Raw genomic sequence first — 16,777 nt, forward strand, 5'->3', positions numbered from 1 at the left:
ATAAGATATCAACAATGATACCTTAAGAGTACTATTCCCTGAGCTCAATCAGCAACCAAGCTAAAATGTAAAGAGTTAAAATCCTACAAAACTGGATTCCTCCTCATCATCCATATCCCAATGCAGAGCTTCAGCTAGTATGAGGTCATCATAGACACTGTCCTCGCTGGGGCACCACTGACCCGTGTATAAGCCGAACCCCAGTTTTTCAGCACATTTTTGTGCTGAAAAACTTGGCTTATACACGTATACGGTATATATCTGTCACCATATATCTGTCAAACGAGCTGACTTAAAGCCACTGAAGAATATTCTCACAACACAGGAAAAATTTCAAGCTTGTACTCGGCTCTATTTCAGGCACTTACATTTTTTTTGTCTTTTAAAAATCTTGGCTGAATTATGTGTTAAATGTTTTTTTATGTTCAGCTTCTTGATCCCCTTTGCCTAGTCTCTCCACATGTCTCTTCATGCTTTCTAGAGACGGCCCATTCCTGTCTGTGTGTGTGTACGATCAAAACATTACTTTCACTCAAAAAAGGTTACTCGACTTATCAAAATAAATACATAATAAAGTATAAAATAATTCCTAGTAATTCCTAGAAATTCCCAATCCAGGTAGTTTGTTATTTGGTATAGGAATGTAGGCAAATTATTACCGTGTCGTACTCTTAAAATAACAGTAATGATAAAATGCTTGACTGTTTGGTTTTTGTGTTTAACCCCTACTCAAAATGGAAGCTTTATGGATCAGGTCTGAAATGTCTGCCTTTATCTACAGAATATTCATTCTCTGCATGAACTGCCTTCCCAACGTCACAGTCCACACAATGGCCTGTCAACACGAAACAGAGGCACAACCTCATGCTAATACTTCCAGCTTGCACCCCTCTCTTAATAACTCCCAGCTCTCTTCCTTGCCTTCCCACAAAGAACCGTCAAGCCACCTACATTTATAAGGGTAGTTCATTACATGCTGATAGCTGCCCCAAAATGGTGGCGGAGTGGCTCATGCAGTGGGCTACTAACCACAAGGTAAGCAGTTTCAAACCATCGAGAGAAAAATGAGGCTTTCTACTCCTATAAAGATTTAGTCTCGGGAAACCAGAGGGACAGTACTCCTCATGTCCTTTAGAGTTACTGAGTCAGAATCAACTTGATGGCAGTAGTGTTTACGATTGTTTTGTTGTTGTTGTTTTTAAAGAAAACTACTTGGGGAAAATGTATATAAATTTTGCCTGAAGCTCCTGTTTTCTATAAAGAAACATAATTAAGAATAATTTGAAATAATTCCAATCATTTTATGATCCAAATGAACTGCGAAAGAAATCTAATCATGCAAAAACTTCTCAGAAATCTGCCCCCAAAATATCAGAACTTTACTCTTAAAAAATGGGTCTTTCTTACCATTTCCCTCTGTTTGCCCCCTAGGAGTTACCCACAAACATTAAATAACTAAACAACTAAGAAAAAAATTTAAATAATCTTTCCCTTTCTCTTCCCCCCAAAAAACACCCCACAGTCATCAAGTCAATTGTAACACATAGCAACTATACAGGACAAAGTAGGGCTGCACCTTAGGGACTAAGACTATTAAATCTTTATGGAACAGATAGCCTCATCTTTCTCCTGTGGAGGGCTAGTAGATTTGAACCACCAACCTTGGGGTTATAGCACCCCAGTGCCTAACCCACATCACCAAAATGGAACTGTTCTATGAACTTTCTGAGTTCAATTTCAAAAGGACAGAACAGAAATGTGGGTAAAGGGAGACAACAGTGTAAGACATGAAAAAACAATATATAATTGATCGAGGATTCAGGAGGGTGGGAGGGGAATAACGAGAACTGATATCAAGGAAAAGTTTTTGAAATCTTGATGACAGCATATATATAAGTCTGCTTAATATAATTGAATGATGGATTGCTAGAAGATTTGTAAAAAGCCACCCAGTAAAATGATTAAAAATAAATTAATATAAAAAATTAATGTGCGGAGCTGATGCCAGGGGCTTACACGGAGAGCAAATGTTTTGAGAATGATGAGGGCAACGAATGTACAAATGAGCTTTATACAATTGATGTACAGATGGATTGTGATAAGAGTTGTATGAGCCCCCGATAAAATGATTTTTTTAAATTCCCGAGCCCCCCCCCCAAAAAAAAGGGTAATGGAATTATTCCACGAAGTTCCCTCGTATGTAACTTAAGTGACAAGAATATCTGATACATTCTCCGCCCCATGTGGTGAGTAGCACCTAGGGTCTCAGGAGCTTGTGAATGGCCAAGTAAGATACAGTTACTATATCTCTGCCCAGTGAAAAAGAAAGGATGAAACCAGACTACAGGTGGCGGTGCTGTGAATTACTGGACAGGGTCTTTCTAACCAACAATCTGTGTAACCACCAAATGATGGGGCAGAACTATACAAATGAGGTGCTTGTGGCTCACCAAGGGAACTAAATAGCTTGCTAAGTACTGTAAATAATATCCAGGGCACCCATGCAGATAGGGGGGAAGGGGGACAGACAAGAAACAATGGCAACAGAATCAGGGGACTGGCAGGAGACAAGAGCGGTGGGCTTCCCGGCCCACAGAATGTGAACGCTGGACCCTTCAGGTAGGAGGCGTGCTGGCAGAGTGGCATGCCTCGGGACACTTGTCTAAGGACCTGGGTTTGCAGACCACACAATCAGAGCTGGGCAGCGCCTTTGGACCTAGGCTTACTGGTGGCGTGATCACTTAACTGAAGAGCTAAAAGAACTTGGTAACATTTGCCTGGACAGGGCAGAGGCAAAGGCTCCACGAGGCCTGAGTATGTCAGCAGGTACTGCTGAGAAGATGCTGTCATGACTGTTTGATGTACCCAGAGTGTTTCTGATTCTGAATTGTAACTTATTTGTTCCCTAAGAGGCCCCATAACTGCACTGTATGTTTAGTTCTATGTGGCTGTTACAGTGAATTATCAAACTCAGCAGAGAAGTAAAGTCATGGGACGGGACAGTTGGTATTAAGTTTGGTAAAAAGACTGAAGAATGAAGACATGCCTAACCTTAACCTCACAAGTCTCAATCTTGAGCTCATGGTGATAGTGACCCTTCCTCACCCTCCATGAAGTTGGGGAGGTCAGATGCTGCCCCCAGCCCCCCGTGCCATTCTTACAAAGACTAATAGTCTACAATGAAAGCATTAGATCTGGATGGAGCCCAGTCATTACTACCAGGCGTTCTCATCAGGGCCACAGTAAATTAATCCTGATACAACAGGAGAAAAATGGGGCCTCAAACTCAAATCCTCAATAAACCCAGACTTACTGTACCAGTTAAGACTAGAGAACTCCATTATTATTATCCAGTGATAGTCTTTAAATCTTAAAAATTCTGTTTAGCTAAGTAGATTGGTTCATAAAGTAATATCAACTGTTAATAATGAGCTCCTCTAAGAATCAACTATATGAGACCAAATGGTCAAAATTTATTGTTCAGCCAAGATGAGAAGATAAGGGGGCAGGGAAACTAAACCACTAGGAAGGACACAACCAGAACAGAATGAAAGAGAATGCCACATTGTGAAACAGGTAATCATAATCACGGAATATTTTTGGTATTGTTAAATACAAACCTAATTTGCTAGGTAAACATTTACCTTAAGCACAATAAAATATTAAAAGGAAAAAATGTCTTGAGGACATTACTTTCGATTAGATTCAAATCAGTAGCCTAGAAACAAGAACTAAATATGTTTCCTGAAGAAAAGTAATTTCCAATTTTCTTTAAATAAGGCTACATTAAAGTTTCTTTCAGTATTGAAAGTGCTCTACATTTGTAGACAATACAACTGCCAAATTACCAATCCAAAGGAAGTCTAAGATCGTTATGAGCACTGCAATCACTTATTAAAACAAGCTTAAAGAGCAAAATTACTTTGTGCCATATTTTATAAATATGCTTGAAAGAAACAAGCTGCTTGTAGTAAAAATTAAAACACTGCACACTCACTAGAACGTGGACTCCTTCTTTTTCAACTGGAGCTTTATCATACGTAGCATCACAGACTCGAACCAAAGTTGTCACGCCATACTTCTTAAGTTCCTTTATAAAGAACAAGCAAACACAAGGGGACTTACATTGGGAAGTTGCAACCAATCTTTTAGCAATATACTGTTATCAACTGAAACAAGATTTCATTGTTATCCTATCAAACAAGGTTCAAAATCATTCTCTTTGTGACAAGACACTCATGTACTACCAACAGAACCCTATGAAGAAGACTAGCCTTAAGGCAACATGATAGTATAGCACAAAACTCTAAAAATAAATATACACACACTTTGACCTAGGAAAGGCTACTTCTGAAAATGTATGCAAGGAAGTAAGTAATTAAAGATACTCATAAAGATTTAAGTACTAGAATAAAATCACCACAGCTGTCTGGAAGGGCAAAGGGCTGGAAAAACAGCATTGTCCAAAAACAGGGGAATGAAGAAATCCATTATGGATCATCCAGACTGTGAAATATTATGACAGTAATTTTAAAATACCAAGGAAATGGGGGACATCTGTTTGTTTAATGTACCTAAGAGTCCTGTCTATACTTAAGATACGTATATGTATCTACGTGTGTTAACAGTGTTAACAGTCAGGTGTTTTATGTAAAAACCAGCTCACACACACACACAAAAATCCAGCGTGTTGTTACTTTAAAACCCAGGGATTATCTATTTTGGAGGTGCCACCAATATCTTTTCATAGTTACAAGACAGTGGCCTTTGCCACTTTAGAAGTTGATGGGCCAAGGAAATCGAGAGACTAAAAATAGTGAACACATAGTTCAGCCAGGCTTAAAGGTGACTGAACCACCTGAGGGCATACAGGCCTGGAATCAACTTGGACACTGCGTACCCTGCAAGAAGTGGCTATCACTTAGGTATCTACAAGAGCAAAGTTATTTAATAGCTGGAGCACTTTGTTTTTCACAGAAAACTATTCTTATGGTAGAAAAGAATTTTTAAAACACATTTTAAAATGCAACTAAAATCCCCATTAAAATGAACTCCATAGTAACTGTTTGTTGAAAAGATTATGGTACAACTATTTATGGTATTTGTAACCTTAAGCCAAGTCAAAATCTCTTTTGGCCTGTTTTGTCATCTGTGAAACTAGAGTGGGCTTAGAATTCAATACTCTTAAAGTCTACTCTATAAATAAAGCAAAAGAATCAAGTAAAATCACACTTTAGGTTACTTAATACCTCTTCTTTTCTAAGTTACTGAAGTGTATCTATCCATATGATGGCTGCTGGTCCTACACGGTTCTGGTGTAGCTCTTCACTCCAAGAACACTTGGGACATTTGAGGTCAGACATGGGCTTTAGTGTCCTACCTAGTTTAAGTATCGCACCCAGTTCTATCACTTACTGTGGGGCCCTTTAGGCAAATTACTAAATTGCCTTTCAGCTGCCTCGGCTGTTAAGAGGGAGAAAACAGGGGTAGCTACACTTCACAGGATTACTGTGAGAAGTAAATAATGCAAACATTGCTTGTCATGCATAGTGCCCAATACATACTTTTCCATCAATGTTTCCATTATTTGAAAGTATAACACAAGATGTACTGACAAATGCAGAGAGGGTGCAAGAAAAACCATGGCATTTTAAATGTTATTTTAAAAATGTGTTGTAAACAATCCCACCCAATTCGACGGAGAAACCCTAGCATAGCCAGAGCCAATCACAGACGTAAATAGCTTTAAGAGATTTCTTTATAATGGTGTTAATTTTTAAAGATTTTTTCCCTAAAATCAATCCAGACAGTAGACCAAGCGACAATCTTACCTCTGTGAACTTGTTGAGGGTAGCGTTGGTAGGGTTGTGAGTTATCAGAAAACGCATATTCTCATAGGAGATCTCCACTGGGGCTGGACGGTTCATTATGGCAAATAAAAAGAGCGTGCGCACGCGCACGCAGTGTATGTGTGGGTGTAAAAGTGTGGCGGGGAAAATGGGGAGGAAAAAAAAAATCAATAAATCTTGAAATGTTTCACAGCAGAAAACATTAAAAAGACCACTAGAATGCCTATTATCAATCAGTGTTTTCTCTATTCAACTTGTTTGTTCCTTAAGAAGCTTCTCTCTTCAAGATAAGCAGAAGTATTTTGAATCCACTCGAGTCCAAATTCAACTTGGGCCTCAATGACTGTAGATGGATACCTTCGGACTCCAAAAAAATCCAACTACATACAAAAATGTAAGCAGCCGTTACTACATTTAGGCACTAGTGAGGCAAGTTAAAAGTGTAGGTCACTTTCCACTTTTGTTTACTTGAAGCTTAATTTTACTGGAGTCATTAAAAGAAATATGCTTGCAATTAAAAAAAAGCCAACTATTTCTGAGGCCAGTCTCGGTGTCCAGAGTCTTCAAGGCAAAGTTAATTATGGCACATGGATCCCCCAAGCTCACTTGTCAGCGAAAATGCTGTGCTGAGCCTGGCAGAAGTCTGCCCTCACGCTCAGAATCGCCATATATGTGCAGCGTATATTCCAACGAAAAACCTGCAGGGGAAGAAGCATAAGTAAAATGAACTGGAGGTTGACAACAAAGTAAACACTGACAACAAAGTAAACACAATGCCAGAAGTCAAGAATGCTTTTCTTATAAACGTAGGCATCTGACATGTGGCCAATTCTAAATTGCTGCCATCTAAGAATTATGTACCAAGAGTTTCAAAAATCAAGCATGCCTGTCTTTCTTCAGAATAAAGGTCACATGCTCCTCATAAAGTTCACACAGCTCTATTCGTTCTCCTTAGCACTTTCATATACACTCTGCTTCAACCAGCAGTTCTCAACCTGTGGTCGCAACCTCTTTGGGGCTCCAACAACCTTTCACAGAGATTGCCAAAATGTAAGAGTAGCAAAATGACAGTTATGAAGTAGCAACGAAAATAATTTTATGGTTGGGGGTCACCACAACATGAGGAACTGTATTAAAGGGTCGTGGCATCAGGAAGGTTGAGAACCACTGGCTTAAATATAGTATACCTGAAAATGGGTGAAGGATGTTTATCAATATTCTCCTGAGGATGTAAGCTATTTTCTATCCAAAGTATATGCAATGAACCCCAATTATGATACAGTGCATAATGCACTTCGCAAAAATTAACCCCTTTTCCTCACAACTGAGTACTTATGCCGCCCATTGAAGAACGAGGAAGTAGAAAGTGAAGTGATCTAAGACTGCACAATGGATTCTCTGAACCCAAATTCAAACCCCATGTTTCTGTTAGTCCAGTGTTCTTTCCTAATTGACTCAACTACTGTATAAATCCCTCCCTCTCCTTTCTTGTTCCATTAACGGCTGTAATATTTCTCACATCACTGACTCCAGAGTACAAAAGCAACTAAAGGTCATTGACTCACACAGCTTTCCTCTTCCCAAATACTAATTCCTATGAAAAACAAAGTGAGAGAAGTGTCAGAATTTTAAATATTATTTTAGGTCTGCTGCTTTGAAACTACAGTAATCTTTACAACTGTCCCAGTCCAAGACTGTCAATATAATTATAAATTCCTCTGAAGGCCTGAACCAGGTCCAGTTCAGTCACCTGTCTTCCTCAAGCCACCAGCTAAACTTATTAAAGGAGTCTCTATAAAACAGGAGAGTGGTCAGACAGAAAAAGACATGGTAGAAAATTATTATGGGACCATATTCAGGAAGAAACAGAGATTGAGGAAAACTCTCAAGTTTGTTCATCACCCTCAATTATTTTTTATAATATCCATACAGTTATTTATTTTATACGTTGGACACGCGATTACTATGGGTACAAGAATAAAACAAAAGCATCTCTGAAATAAGATACACAAGAAATTCAAAATAGCATTCCAGGAACTTCAATTATACTTCAGCAGAATTAATCATCCACTACTGTAAAAAACACCGTATCAAATTAAAAAAAAAAAAAAGGTAACAACCACCAGCCTAAATGATAATTCTAAATGCAACCCCAAATACAGCCACCTTAGAGTTTACAAGAAAATACTTCAGAGTGTCTAGCACAGTAATTTCAAAGCTAGAAAGAACTGCAAGATTAACAATTCTGGTGCTCCTTTTGAAAAAAATGAAGATGGCTGGGGTGTAAAGAGGTTAAAATGATTTACCTAAGATCATACTGTTAAGTAACAGATCAAGGACGAGAACCTAGGGCTCCTGACTCCCTATTCATGTTTCCTTCCTTTTAAGCTAATGGAGGTACCAACATACATTTCAAGTCACAATCTTTTTCACGCAAGTGTAACTTTTCTTTAACTATTTACTTGAATGTTGTCTGCAACTCTGACCTTACATTGGGGGAAGATAATAAAAGTAACCACTCAAAGAACAACTGTCTGCATGCAGTGCAAAGCAAAGCACAAGGAAATTCTGACTCGTTTGAATGCCTTTGGTGCAATGATGCTATCAGAGCTAATGTGTGTCAGCTGAGTGCAGGCACTGAAGGCCCGCATTGTAGTGAAAGGCAGGTTGAAAAGGTTATGGTGCTAGCATTTAAGTATTCTACCTGGTCTCCAGTGTTGGTCCACTCAGCGAACAGAGCAGGCTTTATTCCATCTTATTCTTCAAGTTCAGTTTGGAAGGACCATTTCCAGAGATGATAGTTCAATATTACATTTCCAATTCTGAACACCATACTGAGATTCCCCAGAAAAGGAATGTTTTCCAAAGGAAACAGTATGTTCTATCTATGCTAACAGATACAGATAAAGCAAGCTTCTGTTCCCACCAATGTTCAACTATGCATCAACAGTTAAATTCTTACACCTGTCAATTCAGATAAACTAATGTGAACTCTCTTGACATTCATAAGAATGTAAAAGACAGGCTGTAAAGTCATAAACCACCACCACAGCTGGAAAATACTGGAAAAGTTGCAGAGCCCTGTTTTCCTGACTGTCGGCACCTATAATACCTACAGGAAAATGTTCTTAAGCTGTCTCTCTGGTATTAATCCCACCCTAGCTACTGAAGTAAAAACAAAGTTTGTTTTAATTTACTAGTTGATGAAAAAGAGGCAGGCTTACTTGACATGGAAGAGCAGTCAGGTTCTAATGTGCGTCCAAATGCCCTCTCCACAGGTACCCTGGTGGCGGACGATGCAGTGGGCTAAGAGTTGGGTCGCTAACAGCAGGCTATGGCAGTTTGAGTCTGCCAGCTCCTCAGGAGGAAGAAGAGGAAGGCAACCGAACCTAAGAATGTACAGCCTCAGAAGGTCTAGGGGCAGTTCAACTCTGTTCTATAGGACTGAGGAGTCAGAATCTACTCAATAGCAGCAGGTTGGGGGTCCTTGCCACCTTTAAGAGAATCTTAATTTCTAAAATGTAGAATTTAGGATCTTTCCATTTCCTAGGCAACAATTCTTAACAAAAAAATAATGTAACTTCACTGAATAGAAAGGACAATCTGTGAGAGATGGATCCTTTTCAATTAAGAGGAAGTAGCAGGAAAGAGAGAAGGCAGGCAGGCAGTGAGTGAGGGCTGGAAGAGCACTGAACCTGTGAAGCAGTTAAACCAATCGATGACACCATCCATGGAGGAGGGAGTGCTAGAAACAAGGCATCCTAGGGGTGCAATGGTTGGATAAGTGCTTGACTGGCGATGGAAAGGTCAGTGATTGGAACCCACAATTGTTTGGCAGAAGAAAAACATGGCAGTTTGCTCCTGTAAAGAACACAGCCAAAGAAACCCTATGGGGCAGTTCCTACTCTGTCCTACACTGTCACTCCAAGTCAGAATCAACTGGATGACACTTAAAATGTGAGAAATGGTTTCAAGTCCAGCGAAACATCTAACGTACACCTATATAAAAATAAAAATGCCTGCGGGGCCGGCCCCAATCCCAACTGTGGACACACACACACACACCCCTCAGAAGAATGCACTTCAGAGGACAGCACTGAAACTACAGCTTGGGGAGAGGGGCACATCTGATTAGAGCACACAGGAGAAACAAAGAGGGATGGAGAGGGAAGGGAACACATCCTGACTCACCAAGCCCCAAGGAAGATATTCCTGCTAGAGCAGACAATGCACACCGAAGGCCCTAGGGCCAGCTCCACCATGAGATACAACATCCCTTACAAACCATAGCGCTACGGAAGGACAGCACTGAAGACACAGTATGGGAACTGTGCCCTCTCTAACCCCATCACACTGGGGCGAAACACTGAGGGTCTGCAGCAGAGCAGCAAGAGGCGCAAAGTGATGAAATCTCCAGGGAATACCAAAAATTGACTTTGGAGACAATGTGGCACCCCATCAGACTGGCCTGGAAAACACTTGTAAAGGCCAACAAACAGACCTTGAACTATTTATAGGCTTTTTGTTAGTGGCTTTCTTTTTTGTTATTTTGTTTTTCATTATTGTTTTGTTGGTTTTTACTTCTTTTGTTGTTTTGTTTGGCTTTGCCAGGGTTTTGCGCTTATTAATAATGTCTATGCACGTCTATCTAGTTAAGATTGGCGGGATAAGCAACTCGGAGGTGATAAGAATGAGAGCGATGGTTGGGAGATGGGGGATACGGGCGAAAGGAAAGGCACGACCAACCCAGGGACAAGGGAAAAACAAGTGAACTAAAATCATGGAGGGAAGGGCCTAGGATGCCTAGGTAAGGCTTAATCAAGGGCAGTGTAGCAGCGAGGAAAGTAAAAGGAAATAGAGGAAAGAACCAGAAGGCAAAGGACATTTATAGAGGTCTAAATACAGGCATGTACACATGCAAATATATTTATATATAATGAGAGGGGAATAGATCTATGTACTTATAACTATATGTTAAGAATTACGGTTGCAGTTGGACACTGGGCCTTAACTCAAGTACTCCCTCAACACAAGAACACTTGGTTCTAATAATCCGGAATTCTATGATGCTCACCTTCCCGACAGGATCACTGAAGACAAAATGGGTGCATAGCAAATGTGGTGCAGAAAGCTGATGATGTCCAGCTATCAAAAGATATAGCACCTGGAATCTTAAAGGTTTGAAGATAAACAAGCGGCCATTAGCTGAGAAGCAACAAAGCCCAAACGGAAGAAGCACACCACCTCCCGATTCCTTAGCCCTCAAACCTAAACGGTGGTCTGAGTAGCTTAAAGAAAAAAGGAGGGAAGTGAAACTGAAATGGACTTGGAGTCTAGTTACAAACAAGTTCACTTCATACAATAACACACAAAAAAAGCACACCAGCCTGCGTGATCATGAGATGTCAATGAGATCAGGTATCTGGCATCTAAGACCCAGAACAAAATCATACCAAATGTGAATTGGGGGTGGTGGGGGCAGGGGGAGAAGGGCACATGGAGTGAAGACCCAAAGCCCATCTATAGACAATTGGACATCCCCTCACAGAAGGGTCACAAGGAAGAGATGGGCCAGTCAGGGTACAGTATAGCACCAATGAAACGCACAACTTTCCTCTAGTTCCCTAATGTTTCCATCCCCCCACTATTATGACCTCAATTCTACTTTACAAATCAGATTAGACCAGAACATGCACACTGCTACAGATAAAAGCCCGAAATACAGGGAATCCAGGACAGATAAACCCCTCAGGGCCAACAATGAGAATAGAGATTACCAGGAGGATAAGGGGAAGGTGGCGGAAGAAAAGGGGAATCACCTCCCAGGGGGATGAACAACAGAAAAGAGGGTGATGGGTGACAGAAGACGTTTTAAGACATGAAAATAATAATCCATAATTTATCACTGGCTATTGAGGGAGGGCAGGTGGGGGAGAGGAAAAAATGAGGAGTTGATATAAAGGGCTCAAGCAGAAAGAAAATACTTTGAAAATGATGATGGCAGCATATGTACAAATGTGCTTGACACATGGATAATTGTATGGATTGTGATGAGATATGAGCCCCAATATAAGTATTTAATTAAAAAAATTAATTAATTCAAATGTACAAAACAACAAAAAGGCCATCACTTTATCATGGTACATTTGTTAAATGAAAAAAACTGCAGTTTAAAAAAACAGTAAAACTATGCAAGTTAAAAGAAAATTTTAAATATGAACTGACAGTCTAAGTAAAGGCACTAATTAAGTGAGAAAGGCAAGGTGCCTAACAGTATGTACAGTTTGGCAGAAATATTTGTCAATGCTCTATGTGGTTATCATTTCCATGAACTCTCTGGGAGATTAAAAGACTGCTACTGGAGATAGAGGATGAGCTGGTAGGCTGCAGGTCATGAGCATGATTTACTTCATCCTAACATACCTTTTGAACTGCTCTTGTGTTTTCTGTTTTTGTTTTCCGTGTACAGATATTTAAATTATCTGAAAAGAAGTGATAAGAAGTCCTGCTGTCATTTATAATTTCACTACTTTCTCAACAGAGGTTTTCTCACATAGAGCCTCAAGACTAGTCTCTCAGTCCTGGGCAGGCCTACAACTAAACTATTCCAGAAAGAGAGCTTTTATTTTGTCATGTCATGGCCACTAAATAAGTAAAGCATGTCCTGTAAGGCAACTGTAATTCTAAATTCAAACACAGAAAATTCAAGAATGTGAGGGAACTATATAATCAAAGTAGCCCCATTTAATAGCACTCAATATGCCTTGGCCTCCTTTGAAGAATCCTGCTAATCTGCTCCAGTTCAGCATTTAGTAAAGAAACCATCTATTTCCACAATAAAGCCACATTGTGATAAAAACACGGAGAGAGAAAATTCTTAATCTAAAGAAGTAAAATAAATAAGTCTACAGTGAAAGCAAGCATACATTTACTGTTACTTTTCTTATCAGAAATTCTACAGGAAGTCTTGCAAATGTGAATTCACTTAGGTTCTATAATCAGGCAGCATGAAAGGAAAATACTGTGAGGTTAAGCCAAAAAATCGTAGAGCCCTCGTTAAACAAGAATTCCAAAATGTGACGCTGTTTCTCGATATATCCTCCCTTTAAGTCTAAACACTTCTGAAAGCTGTGTTTCTTTATTCTCCAAGGGTGACAGTCTTCCTTATTGGTTCATCTTTGAAGTTTTTCCAACCTTCCTAAAACACCTGACCATTTACTGAATATAATCGAGTATAAGCCGACTCGACCATCCGTTGAGGCACCTAATTTTACCACAACAACTGCCTTAAAAATGTGCTGGAAAAACTCAGCTTAAACACGAGTATATACGGCATGGGAGGCAGCATCCCTATAAATATAAACATGCTGCAACACACTTGAATAACTTAGGAGGTCCATTTCATTTTATTTAATATTTGATACAAGCTCTGACCTCAAAATAATTTCTTTTCCATGGCACAAAAAATAGATCATTTTTTTCCTGATGGGACTTGCTTCAAAGAGTTCACAGACAAAAGCAATTAAAAGATATTAACATTTTCCCACAAACTTCTTAAAGGGCTCCCTAGCAGTGAATCTGGTTTGATTTTTGTATAAGACTAAAATTTTACAACCACTTTTTCCCCTGAAACAAACATACTTCCCCTTAATTAAGTATAAATTATCTAATCTAACAACTGAGTCCTACAGGCACTGTGGGTTAAGGGCTGGACTACTAGCCAAGGGGTCAGCAGTTCAAATCCCCCAGCTGCTGTGAGGCAGACGGATTCGGCTACTATCTGTTCCAGGAAAGATCCATAGTCTAAGAAGCCCTTTATAGAGCTTAAACCCTACGGCAGCAGGTTTGGTTTCTTGGGTTATCAACTGTAAGAACTTATCTTCATGAGGAGCTGGGCTTGTTCTTTACAATCTGGCTAGTCAAGAACTTTTTAATACAACCAGTATTTGTTTGAACATTTACTATGAGTCATACATTCATATATTTTTTGGTGGTGGGAGGGAATCATACATTCTTAAAGATGCAATAAGAGTAGGGAACCAAACAAGTTTCCTGTCATGAATCTCACATTTTAGTACACATTAAAAATAAATAGAATATGCCTCTGCTATGGAGAAAAATGCAAAGTAGAGGACTCTGCAGTGGCAGAAGGGAGGGAGGAGCTCCAATGTTATATAGGGGATCAGAAAAGGCCTACTAGGGGGGACAAGTGACATTTATGTAAGACTTGAAGGGGTGAGCCAAGTAGGTACTGGAGAGAAGATTCCAGGCAGAAGGATTAACTCTAGCAAAGGTTACAAGGTAAGGACATGCTAGTGTTCTAGGAACAGCAAGAAAGGCCAGTGCTACTGGAGCACTGAGGATGAGGAAATGAGTAAGAGGGCCGAGAAATACAAGGGGCTTCAAACAATCTGGGGGGGGAAATTATGGAGGCACAGGAAGACACTGGGAGGAGTACAAATTTAAAGGCAACAAAGACAAATACTGTTATTTACACTACCCTACAATAACTATGATTTACGAAGAGGCATGGAAAGGCATGTAGGCTAAATGAGAGTATACCCAAGATTAAGTCTGACAGAAGAAATTTGTACTTGAGTTTCATCTTTGCTGAAAATATGTCCAACTGCATAGAGGTGGGAAAATTATGACAAGACAATGAATCAGTGGGCCTGGGAACTCAGGACCATACTCTCAGGGGACACACCAAGGTCAAATGGCATAACGGTCTACAAAGACAATGTTCTATAGCCTACTTTGGATGACTACCAACTAGAGTCTTAAAAGCTCGTGAGCAGCCATCTAAGGTGGAAGTACTGGTCTTTCCCCATCTGGAAAACAGAAGAGTCATGATGTTCAAAAATGCATGGAAACAATTAGTCCAATAGACTGATGAACTACATAACCATGTGTCTCCACGACCCTGAGACCAGAAGAGCGAGATGGTGCCTGCCTACCACTACCAACTGTTCTCCAAGGGGTCACATTAGAAGGTTCTGAATAGGGTGGGAGAAAAAGGTAGAACAAATCTCAAAACCATAAGATTTTTCAAAGACCAGGCTTACCAGTCAGATAGAGACTGGTGGGACCCTCAAGACTGCAGCCCTTAGTCACCTTTCAAATCTGGAAAGGAATTTACCGTATGCTCAAGCATAAACCGACCCAAATACCCATCAAACCAACTAATTTTACCACAAAAACTGCATTCAAAATGTGCTGGGAAAGTCGGCTTATACTCGAGTATATATGGTACTCTCATGGCTCCATTTTCAGTGAAATAAGAAAGCAACAGTAAAACTAGTGAGGTAAGCACACCTTAGAATAACCAACAATGAATATAAAAAGGGGGCATGTACTCAAGGACAAGTTCAGAAGGGTTAGGAGAGGAAAAATGGAAACAGGAAACAAATGAGGAAGTGGGATGTGATGTCACATTGTAGGAAGCGGAACCAATGGCATGAAAGGAAATGTGCATACATTTGTTGAGTGGAAAGCTGATCTGTTCTGTACACCTTATCAATTCACAATAGTTTTTGTTTTGAATTCGTGGAAAAACTCCATGATCTCCTTCATTTCATTTTTCCATGAACTATCTGAAACCTTTCATGAAGGCCATTATTCAGCCTTTGGGTTTTATTTTAATAAAGATGAGAAGTCACTGGAGGATTTTAAGCGAGACACAGCTTACATTTTTAAAAGATCACTCAGCTGCTTTGTAGACAGATTGAAGAGAGGGCTGAGGGACACCCTGTTGCTATAATCCAGGAGAAGATAATAGCAGACTGGACCAGGGCAGTACAGTAAGTAAAGGGAATAAGAAAAGGCCAGTTTCAAGATACACTGAGGAGGGCCCAAAGAGATTTAGCCACCGATTGGTTAGAAGTTTTATGTAAAAAGAACCATGACCCCAAGAAACCAAAAGAATTCATAAAAGCCTAACTTAATACTCAAGAGATTAATAAAAAATAAGATAGTAAACCCTTCTCAATCAAGACAGAAAAATTCCTCTGTAAAGTACTATCATACATATTGCATTTTGATCTTTAAAGTAGCTGAAGTCTGATAAACTAAAGGCAACTCAACTTTACTAAATAAACACTCCTAGCCAAATGGCCTCAAACTAGTACTTCTTGACCTACTCCCAAATCATCAGAGTCCTACAGAAACAGCAGCACCAGCACCACCTTCAGTGCTGCCTATTGGGGTTCATGCCTCTATCTCTATTGTGGAGGCAAATTAAAATTGACTACACCTGGCTCCTTGAAATTTCAGCGATGTAGAGTACCGTGTCCTCCCTGCCATTGACCAGTCCTAGGAAGTCACTCAGGAAAAAGGTGCCATTAAATCCTACACAAATTAGGATCCAAAAGCTGAAAGTGGGGGGAGAAATTTTTTTCTTTTGTGTTTTGCCCACAGTTTAAAAATAAAGTCTCATGGTTACTGCCTTGGCTATTCCCACTTTTCCACTTCCTCATTTAAAGAAGGAACTTGAGAATCAAGTTCCAGTACAGAAATCAATAATCAGTTCTATAAAAAGAAATTATGACCTTGATGGTGGGAAAATGTCTTAGCATTTCAGACTCAGCATCAGATACAAGGCCTGCCACTCAGAATGGAAAGGAAAGCAATTAACCAACAATCATACCTGGTTCTAAGTGTCAGTTATTTACTGAAGTCTCGCGGGCCCTGTTCCCACCCAAATGAGAAGGAAGTGGTTTCCAAATTTGCTATATACCCTGGTGTTAGAAGTTGGTGTCCTTTTTCAACACATTTCTCTCTACAAACAACACAAAATCACAGTGAATATTTTCATGCCACACTTGAAAATATTTACTTTTCAATTTTGTATTCTAGTGCTCCTTTAAAGGTCCACAATTCGCAATAAATCTCTTGTCCAAAGATTATTTCATGAATTTAAGTTTTGTTTT

General features: G+C 39.7%; 1 protein-coding gene across 2 annotated transcripts in view; it reads right to left on the reverse strand.

Moving 5' to 3' along the window:
- Positions 1 to 16,777, reverse strand: part of PTP4A2 (protein tyrosine phosphatase 4A2) — a 33,028-nt gene that overhangs the window by 7,436 nt on the left and 8,815 nt on the right. For both annotated transcript variants that reach the window (XM_075553412.1, XM_075553414.1), the window contains exons 2-3: positions 5,832 to 6,547; positions 3,998 to 4,090 (exon numbers count right to left, since the gene is read on the reverse strand). In XM_075553412.1, the coding sequence (XP_075409527.1) occupies positions 3,998 to 4,090; positions 5,832 to 5,927 (189 nt within the window). In that variant the 5' untranslated portion in view covers positions 5,928 to 6,547. The remainder of the gene's footprint in view (positions 1 to 3,997; positions 4,091 to 5,831; positions 6,548 to 16,777) is intronic.

This window comes from Tenrec ecaudatus, chromosome 1 (genome assembly GCF_050624435.1).
Source record: "Tenrec ecaudatus isolate mTenEca1 chromosome 1, mTenEca1.hap1, whole genome shotgun sequence".
NCBI lineage: Eukaryota > Metazoa > Chordata > Mammalia > Afrosoricida > Tenrecidae > Tenrec > Tenrec ecaudatus.